Raw genomic sequence first — 19,769 nt, 5'->3', positions numbered from 1 at the left:
AAAGCAAAGAGCCCACTAGTCATACCCTTGCTTTCGGTATATTGATTTAGCCATTGTGTGGAATATGAATGGGAGAGGAGAGAGGCCCCCAGGGACTGAGGTGGCCTATGAGAGAGTATAATGCTGTATACTTTCTGCTCTTGCTATATCTTTTCAGTAAACACTCCTTCTTAAAAACGAGATGTTAATTGGTTAAATGACACTGGGGCCCCAGTTACTATAGGGTATCTGTGATATAAGGGAAATATTCTTTGTAACTGGTAGCAGATAATGGGGGCTTGAGCCAATGGCATTAGAGCAGAATCAGAAGAACCCCTCTGGGTTCCATGATAGCTTTGCTCTGTGGAATCTGATTCACCAGAGCAGGGCTTGGGCTAAGGATTCTCAGAGCTTATAAGGGCTATATGTGTTTTTTACCTTTCTTTGTATCTCCAGTTGTGCTTAGCATAATGCTTGACAAACAGTGAGTGATTAATAAAGTTATAGAAAAATAAAAGCAGAGAGGTTAGAGGTAGGAATATTAATTAGGAAGCTATTATAATTGTCCAGCCAAAAGACAATGAGAGAGGGGCAGCTAGGTGGCACAGTGGATAGAGCACTGGCCCTGGATTCAGGAGGACCTGAGTTCAAATCCAACCTCAGACCCTTGACACTGTAACAATTGGAGTGACACCACCTGCTGGAGAGTTACTGTAGGAAAGCTCTGCCATGAGGAGAAGGCATTTGAGGGTAAGCCATGTGGCTTGGGAGATCAGTTCCTTGGCATCAGGAAGTGATGTTTGATATTTCCAGTTGAGACAGGAGGCTTGTGGGACGAAGAAGGGGCTCTTTTGTTAGGACTCTTGTGGAGAGTGGAGCAAAAATGCTGGCTCCCTGAGATAGATAGATATAAGTATCTAGGCCTCTTTCTCTCTCTTCACCAAATTCTTATGCTCCTTAATAAATGCTTAAAAGTCTAAAACTCTTGCTAAAGCTTCTAATTTATTGGCGACCACTCATTAGATTTTTAGACAATATAGTTAGATAGCAATTTTACAATACTTACTAGCTGTGTGACCCTGGGCAAGTCACTTAACCCCAATTGCCTCACACACACACACAAAAGACAATGAGGGTCTGAACTAGGTGGTGGTCATTTTAGTGGATGCAAAGGATGTTGTGGATGTAGAATCAACAATATTTAACAATTGATTGGATAAAATGAGTCCAAGAGAGGGAAGACTAACCAAAGTTGTGAACCTGGGTGATTAGAAGAATGGTGGTACCCTCCACAGAAGTAGGGAAATTCAGAAGAGGAGTGAGTTTGGAGGGGAAATGAGTTCTGTTTGGGAAAGATTCAATTTGAATTGCCCATAGGACATCCAACTTGAAATATCCAATAGGCAGTTGGTGGTCTGGAGTTGGAGCTCAGGAAAGAGACTAGGGCAGTATATAGCAATCTGGGAATAATTTGCTTAGAAATGATAACTAAATAAGGCATCTAGGTGGCGCAGTGGATAAAGCACCGGCCCTGGATTCAGGAGGACCTGAGTCCAAATCCAGCCTCAGACACTTGACACTTACTAGCTGTGTGACCCTAGGCAAGTCACTTAACCCTCATTGCCCCACAAAAAAAGAAATGATAACAAAATCCATGGGTGTTGATGAGATCACTGAGAAAAGACGAGTACATAGAAAGAGAAGAGATAGCAGAATTGCGCCCAGGATTTCACCCATGCTTAGGGGAGATGATGTGCATGTTGGTTCAGGAAAGGACAAGGAGCAGACAGGTAAGAAGAAAACAAGGAGAGAGCAGGGTCATAAAGATCCAGGGAGAAAAGAACGTCCAAGAGGAAGGAATTGTCAACAGTGTCAAATGCTCAATAAATCAATCACTGGTAACCTTGAAGAGGGCATTTTAGTTGAGTAGTGGGGTGAGAAGCCGGATTATAAGGGTAGGAGAAGTGAATGGGTGGGGAAGACTTGAAGGAAAGCTGTTTTTCTTTCTCTAGGAGTTTGGCTGTGAAGGAGAGGAGAAGAGATTATAGCTTCAGAGGATGGCATGGCCAAGTGAAGCCTCTTTCAGAATGTAGGAGATGGGGCAGCTAGGTGGTGCAGTGGATAGAGCACTGGCCCTGGAGTCAGGAGTACCTGAGTTCAAATCCGGCCTCAGACACTTAACACTTACTAGCTGTGTGACCCTGGGCAAGTCACTTAACCCCAATTGCCTCACTTAAAAAAAAAAAAAGAATGTAGGAGATGTGTAGACAATGGGGGAATGAATAAGTGGATGAAGAGAGATTGAAAATTAGAGAACTAGAGGTTAGATGATCAAAGGGACACACTCCTGGAGGAAAAAGGAGGACACTGAATCAAAGTAGACTTTGGGAAGTAGAAGGGCTACCCTTTCCTTTGAAACTGTAGCAAAGAATAGGGGATGATTATGGAATCATAGACCTAAAACTGGAAGGGACTGAAGAACCCATTTCATCTGACCCCTTCATTTTATAGATAAGGAAACTGAAGCTTAGTGTAGTTCATTGATTTGCTTCTGGTCACACAGGTAGTAAAAATCAGAGTTGGTTCTTTAACTCAGATTTCCTGGCACCAGTCAGTGCTCTTTCCTCTATGATATTTTTCCTCTCATATGTTGAGGAGATTTGAAGTATAGCACCAGGGAGAAGAAGGAGATTTCAACATTATCTATGTTCTTGGTTAAAGTATGAGGTGATAATTCTTTGTTGAGAGGTATGTGGAAAGGAATGTTATAGGTGGTTTAAGGTAAGAAGAGAAGGTTTGGAACAGTTGCCGATGGGAGTATAATAGAATAAATCAGGGAAGAGTGGAAGAATTCCCATGTTGAGAGGGTCTAGTTGAGAATAGAGAACATATATTTTTAGTGAACCCAGTTAGCATAGTTGTTTGACTACTAGCAGTACTCAATGGCATTAGTGTAGGAGTAGAGGGGGTAGTTGGAGGTGTCAGCCTAGGGTTGGGATTTGGCAATGTGTGAGTCACAATAGGGCAAAGGAGCAAGGGATTCAAAAGGAAAGAATAGTGGATAGTTGAACCAGTTCACCCAATGGTCAAGACAGAGAAGAGATCAGAGTGTAGCAAGAGTGGGAGTGATGGCCTGGCAAAATACTGAAGGGTTGAGAGATAGCAGGTCATAGTTAAGATGTAGAACAGGTTTGGGAGGAGTAACACATAAGGAGAGATGGGGCAACTAGGAGATTGTGATTGGATGAAAGAATTTCAGAAGTCTTGATTATGAAGGTGGAACACTTGCAAGTGATGGCAACACAAAGGGTGTGTGTAGCTGAGGTAGGGGTGGAGGAGTAGATCATAGAAGTTAAGGAGACTAAAGAACTGGAGGTTAGAGTATTTGAAGGAGTATCATCATGTATGGGAAGTCCCCCAGTATAATGAAAGGAGTTGGGAGGGAAAGGGATATGGTGAACAACACCTCTTTGTAGTATTCCAACGCAGTACACATGTCATTTAATCCTTGCATTGAGTAAAACTATGATTAATTAAGCATTCGGGGGGTAGGGCATGATAGATATCTATGATGGTCTTATAGGAGAGGGACTAGACTGTTCTGTTTGACGCAAAGGATAGAACCAGAAGAAATGGAGTGGAGGAGAAAATGGTAGAAAGGGGAGTTGTCAAGAGGCAAAAGGAGCTGTCCAAATGTAGAATTAGTTGACTCGAAAGGCTCAAAGTCATTCCTCCTTGAGCTCTTGAGTCAGGGGTAAGATAACCATTTGTTGGCTATTTGACTACGAACTCTTTTTTAGGTATGTGTCAGATTTGATGGTCACTGGGGTCCCTTCCAGAGCTCAGATTTTGTGATGCATTTATTATGTATCAATCAGTATCAATCAATAAACAATTATTAAGGTCTTACTATGTGCCAGGAACTGTACTAAGCACTGAGGATAAAAAAGTAACAAAAGACAATCCCTGCCCTCAAGGAGCTCACACTCTAATGGGGAAACAACATACAAACAAATACATACAAAGCAAACTATGCAGAGGATAAATAGGAGATTATTAACAAAGGGGAGGGACTGTAATTGGTTGGGAAAGTCTTCCTATGCGACTTTAGTTGCATCTTAAAAGAAGCCAAAGGAATCAACATTCAGAGTAGAGGAGGAATGGCATTCCAAGCATGGAAGACAGCCCCAGAAAATGCCCAGACCCAAGAGATGGAGTCTTTTGTTCATGGAACAGCCAAGAGGTCAATGTCACTGCATTGAGAATCACACGGTGGGGAGTAAGATGTAAGAAAACTGGGAAGGTAGGAGGGAGCTATGGGCTGAAGGACTTTGAATACTAAACAGAGCATTTTGTATTTGATCTTGGAGGCAATAGGGAGTCACTGAGATTTACTGAGTAGGGATGGGAGTGACATGATTGGACCCGAACTTTAGAAAAATCACTTTGGCAGCTGGATGGAGGATGGATTGGACTGGGGAGAGACTTGAGGCAGGCAGACCCACCTGCAAGTGATTGCAATTGCTCATGTGTGAGATGATGAGGGCCTGTACCACGATGGGGGCAGTGTCAAAGGAGAGAAGGGGTGTAATTGAGAGATGCTGGAAAAGTAAAATCAGCAGGCCCCAGCAACAGCTTGGATATATGAAGAGTGAGAGATAGGGAGAAATTCAGGATGACACCTAGGTTGGAATCTGATAGGCTGAGAGGATGGTGGTGCTCTCTCTAGTGATAGGGAAATTGTGGCAGGGAGGACTTACAGGGAAGGACAATGAGTTCTACTTTGGACATATTGAGTTTAAGATGTCCGTTGGATATCCAGTTTGAGATGTCTGAAAGGTAATTGGAGATGCAAGACTAGCAATTGAAGAGACCTGGTATAGGAAAGGTAGATTTGAGAATCATCAACACAGAGATGGTAATTAAGTCCATGCTGATGAGACTACCAAATGAATTAGTGTAGGGGGAGAAGGTAGATCTATAAGTATCTGTCATGAACTATAATAACACATTTATGTACAGCTTTAATGTTCAAAGAGTACTTAATATACCTTCATTCATCTGACCTCCACAACAACCCTATGAGGCAGGTGATGTGGGAATCATCAATCCCCATTTTGTAGATGAGGACACAGACTCAGAGGCTGTTATATGACTTGTCATAGCCACATGGTTACTGAGTGTTGGGAGAAGGGTCTGAACTGAGGTCTTCTTGACAAGCTGTCTCTATTTTGGTAAAATGCAATTTCTCAAACTGGAACATTACTTCCTGTCAAAAACACAATAACTTATGAGTGACAGTGAGTCAGTTGTACGAAGAAGTTCAGAAACTTTGGGCTTTTAATATATGCATTGCCAAAACATTTTCAGATTTTTACAAATGACAGCCAGCGCTATTGAGGCTGTCTGACTTCGAAGATTAATTACCCTCTCCTGGCTCCACAATGACATCTGGTGGCTAATCGAAATTGTGTTCAAAGATCTTGTGTTGGTAGCCCATGTGCCAAGGAGGGTGAATCAAGGACTGAGTAACAGAGAGAAGGAAGTCAGAAAAATACAATAAATATTCTGTAATCTTTGAATCTACTTATCAAAATAGTCACACTTCCACATAACTCCCATACAATGCCAATTGATGTGGATAATGATGAATTGAGCTATCAAATGACCCAGAATAATCTTCTGAATTAGCAGGGAAGGGGTAAATTATTCCCACTGCCTTTTAAGCATTATGTCTATTTTATCATATTCTTATCCCTTAGAATTTGGAAATCTATATGAAACATATCTATGTGGTAGAACAGGAATTGGACTGGGAATAGACCTGTGCTTTCTTTGGTATAAGGAACTCCCAGAGGAGGAAATGCCCTTTGCCAATGCTGTTTAGTACCCTTACTCAGGGTCATACAGCTAGCACGTGTCAGAAACAGAACTGGACCTTAGATACTTCAGGCTCTAAGGTCAGTTCCACAGAACCACCCTGACTTTCCTATGGGCACAGGAGAGTTTACTTTCCCGTGAAGCTTAAGGAAAAGGTGCTTTCCAAGTTGAGGGGAGGAGGAGACGAGGGTTCCTTGTTTAGGCAGGGACCAGGGGAATATAACCTTAGTGAATTTAGGCCACTTTTAAGTAAGAACCAGTCTTCCCAGGAATCTCTTTTTCCCAGGAAAGATGGTCTAGCAGATAAGAGCTACCTCTCTCTTCCTCTTCTTTCTTCCATAGCATTAGCACCAGAACAGCCACCCTTTCCAGTATCCATTTCTAAAAGAAATGCAGTCATGAAAAATGGTGGTAACTCTCATTTACACAAAATACTTGATTGGTGTTAAGGACAAGTACATAAGCAAATTAACTGGGGCTCTGCATTAGAGATGATCTTTGTAGCTTGGCCCTGACCTCTCTCTGTCAAAGAAGACAGAGTCTTTAGGCAAGGTCAAAGCTGGCATAGAATTCTCCAAAGCCGCCCATCTTTTTGAGACTTCTAGTATATATAGTGTGGGAACTTGTCCAGGTGAATAGCTAGGGAAGCCCCCAGTGGCTTATAATGCCCTCCTTAAGTGGCCAAGTGCTCCTCCCCATTGTGTATGGCTCTGTTTGTTTATTCTCTAGGAGAAGCAGCCAGGAGCTCATGTGGTTTGTACATTCTCCCAGTTGCCTTCGTGGGAGTTCTTCCTTAGGTCTGGTGCTTCTCCAAGTCTGAAGCACAGAGCACATCAAAGAGATATGTTCCAAAGAATCAGCCTGGGGCTATGTACAGTATCTGATCCTGTGAGCATTAGAGCCCGACATCTAGAACACATCATTCCCCCAAATATGTCAGGTGAAGTTGCACTATAATAATAGTCCATATTTATGAGAGGGATCATGGTACTAAGGATAGGGGGTAAGAAGACTTGAGTTCATATCCCTCCCTTGCCACTTACTACCTTTGAGCAAGTCTTTTTACATATATTTTGGAAAATAAAATTCTATTCAAAAAATTAAAAAAAATTTTTAAGTAAAAAAAAATATATATATACATATATATAACCTAAAAAAAGTCTTTCTAATTTAGTTTTCTCATATATAAAATGAGGGGGGTGGATTAGCCAGCCTTTGGGATGGCTTCCCCCTCTAAACCTAGGATCCTATATACCAATTTAAGGTTTATAAGTATTTCCCTCACAACTACATGAAGGAAGGCAGTAATATTATTGTTACCCCCATTTACTAGGTATTGAAACCTCTCTCCTCATAGCCAAATGACATGATGATTAAGTAATTTTAACCTGGACTTTTACTCCAAAAATCTTCACCTAGTTTCTTTCTTTCCTAGTTGAACTGGTTTGGGGTCAGCTCCAGTTTCTTGTGTTATAACAACCACTCTATGAAAGTGGATTCTAAGGGGGCAGCTAGGTGGGGCAGTGGATAAAGCACCACTACTGGATTCAGAGGACCTGAGTTCAAATCCAGCCTCAGACACTTGACACTTCCTAGCTGTGTGACCCTGGGCAAGTCACTTAACCCTCATTGCCCCCCCCCCCAAAAGAAGGGAAGTGGATTCTATTTATCATCTACTTGTGCTCTAGTTCTTCCAAATGAATCAACCAGTCAACCAATCAATCAGCAAGTGTTTATTACATGCCTAGCATATGGCAGACCCTGTGCTAAGCACTGGGGATGCAAAGAAAAAAAAATAAACAATCCCTGCCCTTGAGGAGCTTACATTCTAAATGTTTTCCTTTTACTCTTCCTTTCTCTGTTTTCCCACTAAGTCTTCATTTCTCTTCCAGCTTCTTTCTACCTTTACATGAATCCCCTCTTGTATTCAAGCCTTTCCATCTTGCCTCACTACAGTCATCCTGCAATGTCTACTATAGCAGGTACCCCTTCCTGGTCCCATGTCTCTTCAGAACAACCATTAGTATTTTGAATTCCCAGCATACATTATGACCACTCTGGTCCCAGAGTGATCCTCTCAATTCTAATATGATTTTGGAGGAGGGACATGTTTCACCACAATTTTCTTTTCTATTTCTTCAAGTTAATTTCCCCTGATAAACAAGAGGGAAGTGGAATTGATGGGGAGGGGAATGGGGTAGATCCAGGAGTAGAGAAGAAAGAAAAATGACAAAGAACAGGTAATATCTTTTTTCTCTTTTCCATATCCAGCATAGCCAAACATCTCATTACCCCCCCCAAATGGCCCAAAGTTGCTAAACAATTCAAATTAATTCAATGAACATTTAATGAGTGCCTACTATGTGCAACATACTATATTAAGAACTACATGCTCCTAATGCATTGGGAATGTCTTACTGGATAGGGGACTGGACTTATAGTCAGAAAGGCCAAGGTTCAAAGCCTGTCTTAAACACTTACTATGACCCTAGGCCACAAAAGGGAAGAGAAGGGAAAGAGAATAAGCAAAGGAATTAGCATTTATATAGCACCTAGTAGGTGCTAGGCAAGTCACTTAAATCCCCTGTTTTTCCATTTGTAAAATGAGGAGATTGGACTCAACGACCCCAGTTCTCAATCTACCCTATGCATACCCTCCTCATCTGTATAAAGACAGAAAAGGAAAGGAACAGAAACAAATACACATACTATGCCTTATTACTCTAGTGGAAGCAGTTGCTTCTTTTGTTCTTGAGATTTATAAAGAGACTTTCAAAAAAGTGTGACCTTAAAGACCTTTCTATAAATGAAAGAGCCTCATGTCATGTCATGTTTATCCATGTAATGCATAAAAATGGATGACCTACAAAAGCAAAGACAGAAAACTCTATATGCCTATGCTATATAAATTTTGAATACCCTGGTGAATACAAAAATAAAACGCACATAATATTTACTATTCTAAGAGTCTACATTTTGGTTATTTAATAACTTGAGGCAATTATAACTGAAAGGAAGAAACATCTGGTATTTTATAGTGATTTTATTTTGAATATCTTTAGCTCTTTGGAAAACTGATTATTTGTAAGTTTGTTTGGACACCTGGGTTGTTTCTGGCTTCTGACACTATCTCTTTTCCTGTTTTAGGAATTTCCACTTCCTGGGAGCAAGAAATGTCCAACACGGCACCACTGGTACAATTCAGAGGTGATGTTGTACCTGGCGGGGGAGCTGATGATTTTCTTGTAGAAGAAGAATAGGAAAGAGGGAGAGGAACACTTGTCATGTAAACCATACTTCCCAGACGTCGAGATACCTTTGAAGAGAGAAATGATTACAATTCAATAACGCTAACAATTTCAAACCCTGAGTTGGAGGTCTGAGATTAATTTACTACGGGATCCATAGTTACAGGGGCCATGCCTTGGATAGCATTTGCTTTTCCCTCTCATTGAGAAGCACTGTAGGTCAAATGAAAAGAGGTTTGGCTTAAAAGCTAGAGGGGCACTTACTGTGTGACCCAAGACCAGTCATTTAACCTCTCAAAGTCTGTTTTCTAATTTGTAAAATGAAGGTAATAATACTTCTAATACCTACCTCACAAGGGTGGTGAGAGAAAGGGTTTTGCAGACCTTAAAGTGATATAAAAATGTGAGTTGTTCTATATTTATTTCACTGGACATATTTTCAATATCTGTGACTGTTAAGAATGGGTAGGGGCAGCTAGGTGGCGCAGTGGAGAGAGCACGGGACCTGGAGTCAGGAGGACCTGAGTTCAAATCCAGCCTCAGACACTTGACACTTACTAGCTGTGTGACTTTGGGCAAGTCAATTAACTCTCATTGCCCCGCAAAAAAAAAAAAGAAAAAGAAAAAGAAAAAGAAAAAAAAAAAGAATGGGTAGTGGTGTGGCAGCTAGGTGGTGCAGTGGATAGAGCACCAGCCCTGGAGTCAGGAGGACCTGAGTTTAAATCCAGCCTCAGACACTTAACACTTTCTAGCTGTGTGACCCTAAGCAAGTCACTTAACCCCAATTGTCTTACCAAAAAAAAGAATGGGTAGTGGAAATTCATAATGACTGTTCTCCTCAAAGTGCCAATTATCAGTGGCACACCGTAGGAGTAAAACAGGAGACAGAATGTGCCCAGTGAGTTAAATCACTGCCACCACCTTGCCTGCCATCTTCCCTTAGATGCTGATGGAGACATCCCAGGATCCTGAACCAAGAAGCCTTGAGAATGGCAATGACCTCAGCCTAGTGTCTGCTGCGATCATCATGGGAAGTGACCCATGTAAAGATACAGTCTAGGAATGACTCTCACAGGAGTTATAGCCATATCTTTTGAAGACTCAGAAAAGAAAGTTCTTGTCACCTAAGGTCTTTGTAAAACGGTTCAACAACAAAAACTGATATGATTCAATAAATGGAAATGGCATTTTAAAAAGAAGCATTAACTTTTTGCCACTGTACCCTAAGGACCCTGGATCCTTTCTTGCTGACTAGCAGCTGAAAGTTACCACCTATGTTGTCTTCCCCCATTAAAATGTGAGTTCCTTGAAAACAAGAACTGTCCTACTTTTTGATTTGTATTCCCAGCACTTAGCACAATACTTTGCATATAGTAAACACATAATAAATGCTTCATTCCTTCATTCATCATTTAATACTCCTTTCCAGTTGTGGTGAGGCTCAACTTCATCTTCCACTATTAGCAAACTAGCACACTGAATTCTGCATTCAGAATAGAAATAGTATTTCTCTTCTTTGGGTTATACCCAGGTGTCTCTTAAAACATACTCTTAGGGTGATAGGTAGAAATCTCAAAACACTTAATATAACTGAAACGCAGTCAAAATGCGCTCTCTCTCTCTCTCTCTCTCTCTCTCTCTCTCTCTCTCTCTTTCTCTCTCTCAGAAGCTCATTATAGAAGCAACCTTTACTCAAACACTGACTCCTTGTCACATAGAAGCAGTACCAAGTGCTTCCACAAAATGCCAAACACCTAGGGAATATACATCCAGGCACACATCCTCCCTCCAAGCTGTTTTCCTATCAGTTACTATGTTCTGATAGAGTTTAATTTATTCAATGAAAACAGGGATTGGGGTTTTTTTGTCTTTATGTCCCCAGCTTCTAACAGAGTGCCCAGCACTTGGTTGATGACTAGCAAGTGCTTTTTGATTGTTGGATTAGTACACCAGGACAAAGATAAAAATATATACCAGTTCCAGGAAAGCTTCTCCTTGAAGAAACTCACATGATGTAAGGTACCATTCCCATGGCCAGTGTCCTTACCTGGATCTTAACCTCACTCTGAGGCTATCCTAAACCACCTAAAGATTTCAACTTTGGCAAGTCTAATAAAATGTACAAGCTCTTGTAACAACTCTTCCTCTTCCTTTAATATCCCCAGTCACACTATTCCTACATTGACTGCAAAGGTGGAACAGTGGCTACCATTTCTTTAGCAGTAAACCAGGTGGCTGTTCAATTTCACCAAAGTCGCTGACCACGGTACCGACAGTGGGATGCCGAGCCCCTCCTATTGATTTTGTGTATGTCCATCGCATTTGATGGGAGTACTGAAAATGACCAAATATATGGGGAAAACTAGAAATAAAAGAAGTAGGAAAGAAACAAGAAGTAAATGGAGAAAGAATGAAGACCTGGGCTGAGACAACAAATAGGAATCCAAATTAATATATTAAATGAAAGACAAGGAAACCTATACTCATTATGAGGCAAGGGAACCCAATAAAACATTTCAACTTGGGGGCGGCTAGGTGGCACAGTGGATAAAGCACCGGCCCTGGAGTCAGGAGTACCTGAGTTCAAATCCAGCCTCAGACACTTGACACTTACTGGCTGTGTGACCCTGGGCGAGTCACTTAAGCCCCATTGCCCTTAAAAAAAAATTTCAACTATGAGTCTTCTATATTTGGTAGTATCTCAAGGGAAGTAGCGCATGTTCCATGATTCATATTAAACACAAACGCTGAAAGTACGATTAGAAAAACAGTGAAAAATAATTTTGATTTAGCTAAAAGGAGATTGGAGAATCCACTGAGAATTCAAGCTGACTAATAATTTTCTTTTTCCATTTTCAAAATGTTATTCTAGGTAAAGAAAAAAAACAGAATTAAATTAAAAAATCCATTTAGCTATGTTTCTTTCTTACAGATAAGAAATCTTTATTTTCTTTCCCAAAGAACAGTTCAAATACTAAGAAACTGCAAAGCATAAAGGAAACCTAAGTAATATGATAAAATAAGAAAACTGATATGGTCAAAAGGATTGTGGGAAAGAGTTTGATTTATAATTGAAAAATTTCCCAATAATCCCCTGTAGTGCTACAATTTCTTACTTAAGATAGAGTTGTATCTTATAATCATACATTGCTATCATTGAAAGGAATCCTAAAAGTCTTTTTCTCTAACTGCTACTTAAAACATGTGTCACCTCTAAGATATTACCAACAAATAGCCATTTAGCCCTTACCCAAAGATTTATGGTGACTGAGAACTCATTTTGAATCTTGGATAGCTCCAACGAGAGATCAATTAAGTCCACCCCTCTTACTTTACAAATGAAGAAGTCTAGGCTTAGAGATATTGGTGACTTGCTTGAGGGTCAGAAAGTAACTATTCTGTCTCCAAATTCAGTGCTCTAACACCTTGTTAGAAAGTTTCTTTTTATACTAAATTGAAATCTGCCTGCCTATAACTTCAACTCTTGGTCCTCACTCTTTCCTCTGGGACCAAGAAGACTACCCCTTCTGATATTTGAAGATAGCATTCATTCCCCATGGCTTCTTCTCACTACTCTGCTGCTCTTGTCTCTTTGGGTTAAAACTCTTTGGTTCTATCATGAGATTATTGTATAGTATCATTAGTTTCAGAGTTAGACAAAGGATCCATTTTTATGAGGGATCAGTAATTTTACAGAGGAGAAAACGCTGGCCCAGACAAGTTAAGTGACTTGTCCAAAGACACATAAGAAATTTGAAGCAGAGAAAAAATTTGGAACCATGCTCTTTAATTCCACATCCAGAGTCTTTTCCAATATGTTACTCCATGTTTTCAAATTCCTTGGCCCTCTCATTTACTCTCTCTTGGAATACTCCAGTTTAATGCCTCGCTTGAAACACATGCCCAGAACTGAATACAATCTCACAAAAGGTAATCATACTGCTACTCTAAGTAATGAGGAACATTGCAGAGTGGTTAGAAACCTGGGTTCAAGTTCCATCTTTAACACAATAAGTGACCCTGGACAAGTTATTTAATCTCTCAGTGCTCCAGGCAATTTTCTAAAACAATAAAAAATTGCAGAACGGTGGCTGATCTACATTGGCAGAGGGTGCTTCTATTATAATAGCTGCCTAATTTGTCTCTCTGCCTCAAGTTTCTCCCTACTCTAATCCATTCTCTACTCAACTACTGTACTGAAGTGGTTCGATGATGTCTTGCCTCCCTCCTCCTGCTCAATACATTCTAGTGGCTTCCTATGGCCTCTGGGTTCAAATTCAAAGTCCTCTGGCATTTAAAACTCCTCACAAAATGGTCCCTTCCTACCTTTCCAGGCTTCTTAAACTTTATTTCCATTTGCACACTCTACAATCCAACGGCATAGCCTTTTTATCATTCCTCTCACACAACACTCCTGCTCTGAACTCTGCAGATTTTCACTGGCTGTCTCCAAAGTCTGGAATTCTCTCTCTCCTCATTTTCTTCAAGATTCAGGTCACCTGTGTCACCTTCTGCAAGAATATCACCTTCTTCAGGAAGCCTTTTATGGTCCTCATTGGTACTGGTTCCTTCCCCTCAGAGATTCCTCTCTGTCCATCTACTCTGTGTATATATTATGTACTTGGGTTATTTCAGTGTTGTCTCTCACATTAGTATGTAAGCTCCTTGAAAGAAGGGACTGATTTTGCTTTTCTTTATATCTCTGGTGCTTAGCACAATGCCTGGAACAAAGTAAGCACTTAATAAATGGGTCATGACTAATTATTTTCTCCCTGGGAATTCTCTATGTTAAAGAAATTAAAGTTCTGAACAAAAAGCAAAACCTCCATAAATATATTGCTTTACAAAACAGGAAATTTAGGTTAGTCTGATACTGTAATATTGCATCTATATTGTTATAAGGACTACAATTAGAAGTGTTTCAGATGAGAGCAAGGAATATATTTAAATAGTTGTGGTCAGTGAGGAAACCTTGAAAGAATGAAAATTATTTATTTTGGAGGAAAGAACACTGCTGAATGACATTATAAATGACTGAAGGGATATCATAGGGAGCAGTACTCCATCTCTCCTGAAGGCAGAATCCACTGAATGAAGTGGATTTTAATTACAAAGATATATTTACAACTGAGTAAAGTCATTCCTTACTTGGAGAAAGCTTTAGATTTTAAAAATGCCTTTTCCGAGGGAAATAGTGCAATCTCACAGGGTGGGTCTTTTTTTTGGAGGGCAAGGGGAGAAGAAGAATTTAGAATAGATCAATGATTTCACTGAATCTCCTACTGAAGAAACCCCCTCTTCCTATATAAATTAATATCCATTCTGGAACTTGTAGTCTTCTAGAATTGCCTTGGGTTGTGAATTTACTAGGGTTCCACATCCAGTATATTACAAGCAGGCTTTGAATTCAGGTCTCCCAGAATTGATTTGAAGGTGATATATTTACCTTTTTAGATGTCGACTCCTGTTTGCTTTTCAAAGTCTCTACTCATCCCTGGGCTTTTCTTGAGGAATTCTTGAATATTGGCTATTCTATTAAAGATTCATTTCCCCCTGTCAGATTATACTAAATCATTCTTGATTGTAAACCTTTATCTTTTGCCTTCTGGAATATTATAGTACAAGATTATCTCTCCTGTTTAGTAGGTGCTGTCAAGTTTTATGTGATCCTGACTGTAATACTTGGTACATGAAATCCTTCTTTTTTGACAACTTGAAATATAGTTTTCTTTGACTTGGAAGCTCCAGATTTTGGTTATGACATTTTTTTTTCAGGGCAATGGGGGTTAAGTGACTTGCCCAGGGTCACACAGCCAGTAAGTGTCAAGTGTCTGAGGCCGGATTTGAACTCAGGAACTCCTGAATCCAGGGCCAGTGCTTTATCCACTGTGCCATCTAGCCACCCCCTGACATTTCTTAAAATTCTAGTTCAGGGTTGTTTTTCCCCAGGATGATTGATGAATTATTTCTATTTTACTTTGTCTTCTGATTGTAATAGATATAACTAGTTTTCTTTTATGATTTCTTAAATATGATGTCCAAGTTCTATGTTTGATCATGATTTTCAGAGAGTCAATAATTCTGAAATTCCCTCTTCTTAATCTGTTTTCCATGTTAGTTGTTCTTGATGGTAAGATATTTTAAATTTTCTTTTATTTTTTCAATACTTTGACTATGTTTGAAGATTTTTGCTTCATTCTATTTTTTTTCAGGAATTTCACTACTTGAGAGAGGTTTTCCACCTTCTATTCTCAGCTATTTATTATTTTTTTCTTCTCAGACTAATTTAATTTTAAATTTAATTTTCATCTCTTTTTATTTCTTTCAATCACTCATTTAGCTAAGTCTTTTTCTCTTTGAAGATTCTGTTTGTAGTTATTATGGGGATATTCTCTTCTTGGTTAACCTCTTGTGCCATAATATTCACCTTAAACCATATAGTATTAGTTCATTGTGCTTAGTATTTTCTTCTGTTTGCTCATAATTTCAGTCTTGATTCTTGGTTTGGAATTTTGTGCTCAAGACAGTCCTCTCTTATCCTCTTGCATGGGTTGAGTATGCCTTGTTTGATCTTATCCCCTCTCCCAATTTGGATGCTGACACTTCTGTTGATCTGGATTGGGCAGTTGGCATTAGGTTATGCCTCCTTTCCTCTCAGCCTCAATCCCTGGCTTCTGTCTCAGTCTTTTGGTGGTCCTTTGTGGGGTTTGTCCTCAGCTAGACACAGTCTTCTTCTTGCACTATTTCTAATCCAGAGTTGGTTTTGTCCCCCTGCTGGGACCTTGACAGGTTTCCAGAAAGATTTCTGTTTATCATAATAGTCTCAGGCCTCTTGCATAGCCTCCCTGGAGCTGGCCAGTATCCAGGTGCTGAATTGGTCCTATCTCTTTCTATGGTTTCCTGTGCCTGATTAAGCACTGCTTCCCTGTGCAGTGATCTATAGGATCTGGTTCTGGTCTTCCTTCTGTTCTGGGATGTTCAGATCCGTATCTGGCTTCAGATCCTCAATTACTGGAACTCATGATTAATTCAGACCTTTCTGTTCATAACGCCTGTATGCTGGCTTCATGTTGGCCTTCTTTCCTCTTATACTGGCTTCTCTGTTTAGATGAACCCTCATTGGCTTCCCCTGTACCCAACTCTAGTAGATTCTGATTTTCTTCTTGTGTAGTTCTGGATTGGAAAGCAAAGCTTTCTTCTACTTCTCTTTGCTTTTCTCTATTATATCTCTATCATTTCCTCTATTTGGATGGGAGTATATGTAGAAGAGCTGACTTTCTCTATGACCTTCCATGCTGTAATCTTAATTGGAAGTCTCAGATGGCTCAGGTGAACATATGTCTCCTTGTTTTATGCCTTGTTTGACATTGTTATTCAATGAATCATTAAACAAAGTCATCTCAGTGGTCACATCTGGCACAGAATTTCTTGTGATTTAAAAACATTATTTTGTACATTTTCTTGTTTTATTCTGAACTTAATAAATATTAATAAACAAACATTTTCATATACAAAGAACAGAAGAAATGATTGTATGAAATCTAAGGTGTCAGTAACCATATAAAGAAAAATACTCTAAATCACTTATAATTAGAGATATGCAAACTAAAGCAACTTGGAAGTTCCACCTCATGCCCATCTGATTGAAAAAGATGACAAATTGCAAACATTGGAGGGGGTGGTCAGAAAATTAGGCACAGTATTGTGCTGTTGGTGGTACTATTGAATGGCCTGGCCATTCTGGATGGCAATTTGGAACTATGCTAAAAAAGTTACTAAACCATGCATACACTTTGTCCCATCTATATCTCTACTAAGTCTGTCTCCCCAAAGAGATCAGAAAAATAAAAAAGGACCAATGAAGGCAAAAATATTTATAGCAGCTCTTTTCATAACAGTCAGAAATTTGGAACACAGTGGATAGTGTGCCAGTCTTGAAGTCAGGAAGTCCCATGTTTGCATGTTCAAATCTGGCCTCAGACTAGCTGTGTGACCTGGGCAAATCACTTCCCCCTGTTTGCCTCAGTTTCTTCAGCTGTAAAAATGAGCTGGAGAAGGAAATGGCAAAGCACTCCAGTATCTTTGCCAAGGAGACCCCCAGTGGGATCACAAAGAGTCAAATATGACTGAAATGACTGAATAAAAAATTGAAGACTAAGGGGCTGCCCTTCATTTAAAGAATGGCTAAACAAATTATAGTATATCAATGTAATGGAGTATTATTGTGCCATGAGAAATGACAAATTGGATAGTATTAGAAGAAACTGGAAAGACCTCTATGAATGATGCAGAGAAAAATCAGTAGAACTAGAGAACAAGTTATATTACCACAACAACATTATAGAGAAAAAAGCAACTTTGAAAGATGTGAGAACTCGGATAAATAGCATGACAAACCACAGATTGATAACACCAAAGATGAAACATGCCACTCACCTCCCACCAGAGCAATGATTAATTTAAAATGCAGAGACATGTATTTCTGGCAATGTGGGAATTTGTTTTGCTGGGCTGTGAATGTTTATAATAAGGGCTTTATTTATTTATTTTTGCCTGTTAAATGGGGACAGGCAGTGGGAGGGCCAGATTATAAATAGTAGCAACACTTCCCTGCTTATTTCTATCTGCTGAACTTCCTTCTGACCTCTTCTGTGTATTTTCTCAATACTTTTTTTTACTGTTCTTTTCTTCTTTCTGGAATTGTTTTCCCAGCCTCCTCTACTTTCTCCCCACAACTCTCCCTGCCAAAAATAAAAACCTTTGCTTGTAACAAATAAGTATATCCAAACAAAACAAATTCATGAATAGGTCATGTTCATCATCTTTCTGTCAAGGAGTAGGAAGTAGATTTCATCATCAGTCTTCTGGAATCAGCATCATCATTATGGTTATTATCATCATCATCAAAGCTCCCAATTACATAGTGAATTTAAGGTTTCAAAACACTTTACATTTATCTTATTTTATCCTCACAACAGCCCCATTTGACAGCTAATGAAACTGAGGCAAAGTGACTTGTCCAGGATCACACCATTAGGTAGTGTCTAAGGCAGGGATTTAGACTCAGAGCTCCTGACTCCAAGTCCAGTACCATTTAGCTGCCTAGGTGGTGAGGATTGATGATTGGTCTTTGCATAGATCAGAGTTCTTAAGTCTTCTAAAGTTATTTTCCTCCACAATATTATAATTTTTTATAGAAATTATTCTACTGCTCCTGTCCCCTTCATCCTATAGCAGTTTACTGAATTATTTCCCATTTTCCCTGAATCAATCGCTTTCATCATTTTTATGGCACAATCATCTTATCACATTTATATACTATAATTGTCCGGACACTCCCCAGTTGTTGGGTATCCACTTTTTTTTTTTTGCAGGGCAATGAGGGTTAAGTGACTTGCCCAGGGTCACACAGCTAGTAAGTGTCAAGTGTCTGAGGCTGGATTTGAACTCAGGTTCTCCTGAATCCAGGGCCAGTGCTTTATCCACTGTACCACCCCCTTAGGTATCCACTTTGTTTCCTATTCTTAGCTGCAAAAAAAGTGCTGCTATAAATATTTTTGTACATAAGGTCCTTTCCTTGTCTTTGATTTATTTATGCTTAGTATTTATTCCTGGTAATGGTATCTGTGGGTCAAAAGGTTTTAATTCCTTTGGGAATAAAGTTCCAAATGACTTTCTAGAATGGTTAGACCAATTCACACATTCAACTTTGTTCCTCCCTTATATTAAAATGCACAGAGGAAACACATATTATTTGAGTATACCACTCAAGTCTATATTTACTCCTCTAAGTCAAATGTTTAAAAAAACAAATCAATCACCAACAGGCAAAGTTCCTTCCGGTGTTTACAGAATCACACTACAGGAAGAACTTTAGATCTAGTCCTATCAGTACTTGAAAAAGAATATAACAACCTAAGAAGTGGCCATCCAGATATGCTTTGTAAATCTCCATTGCTTGATTTGACACTCAGACAGATGATTCTGAAATGGCTGCTTAGTTGGCAATATAATATAATGTAAGAAATCATTTTCTGTATGGTAACAAATATACATGTACATGTAAATATATGGAATTTCTACTACCTCCCAAGATAATGTATTTATCTTTGACCATTTTCTCTTTTTTTAAGCCTCTCTCACTCAGTTGTGTGAATGTAAAGATTTGATCTCCTATAGAAAATACTCTTCAGGGGGGCAGCTAGGTGGCACCTGGATAAAGCACCGGCCCTGGATTCAGGAGGACCTGAATTCAAATTCAGCTTCAGACACTTGACACTTACTAGCTGTGTGACCCTGGGCAAGTCACTTAACCCCCATTGCCCCACAAAAACTCCCCCCCAAAGAAAAAACAAAGAAAGAAAAAAGAAAATACTCTGGAAAAGTTGTGACCTTTTCCATTTGTTTGTTTTTGTTTGTTTGGTTTTTGTTTTTGTTTTTGTTTTTGTGCGGCAATGGGGGTTAAGTGACTTGCCCAGGGTCACACAGCTAGTAGGTGTCAAGTGTCTGAGGCTGGATTTGAACTCAGGTACTCCTGAATCCAGGGCCGGTGCTCTATCCACTGCACCACCTAGCTGCCCCTTTTCCATTTGTTTGTAACCCTCTCCTTTCTGAAATCATGAGATGTCAATCCCTGAGTGCCTTTAAAATTGTGTTGCCTCC

The 19,769-nt window shown here is 39.6% G+C and overlaps 1 protein-coding gene across 1 annotated transcript in view; it reads right to left on the bottom strand.

The window, feature by feature from the left end:
* Window positions 1-5,152: 5,152 nt before the first annotated feature.
* Window positions 5,153-19,769, bottom strand: part of SAMD7 (sterile alpha motif domain containing 7) — a 37,081-nt gene continuing 22,464 nt past the window's right edge. Inside the window, exon 8 of the mRNA XM_043993323.1 lies at window positions 5,153-5,248. Within this exon, the coding sequence (XP_043849258.1) occupies window positions 5,153-5,248 (96 nt within the window). The remainder of the gene's footprint in view (window positions 5,249-19,769) is intronic.

Source organism: Dromiciops gliroides, chromosome 3, assembly GCF_019393635.1.
Source record: "Dromiciops gliroides isolate mDroGli1 chromosome 3, mDroGli1.pri, whole genome shotgun sequence".
Taxonomy (NCBI): domain Eukaryota; kingdom Metazoa; phylum Chordata; class Mammalia; order Microbiotheria; family Microbiotheriidae; genus Dromiciops; species Dromiciops gliroides.
Note: the sequence above shows the minus strand (reverse complement) of the source record. Positions and strands in the feature narration are given on the sequence as shown.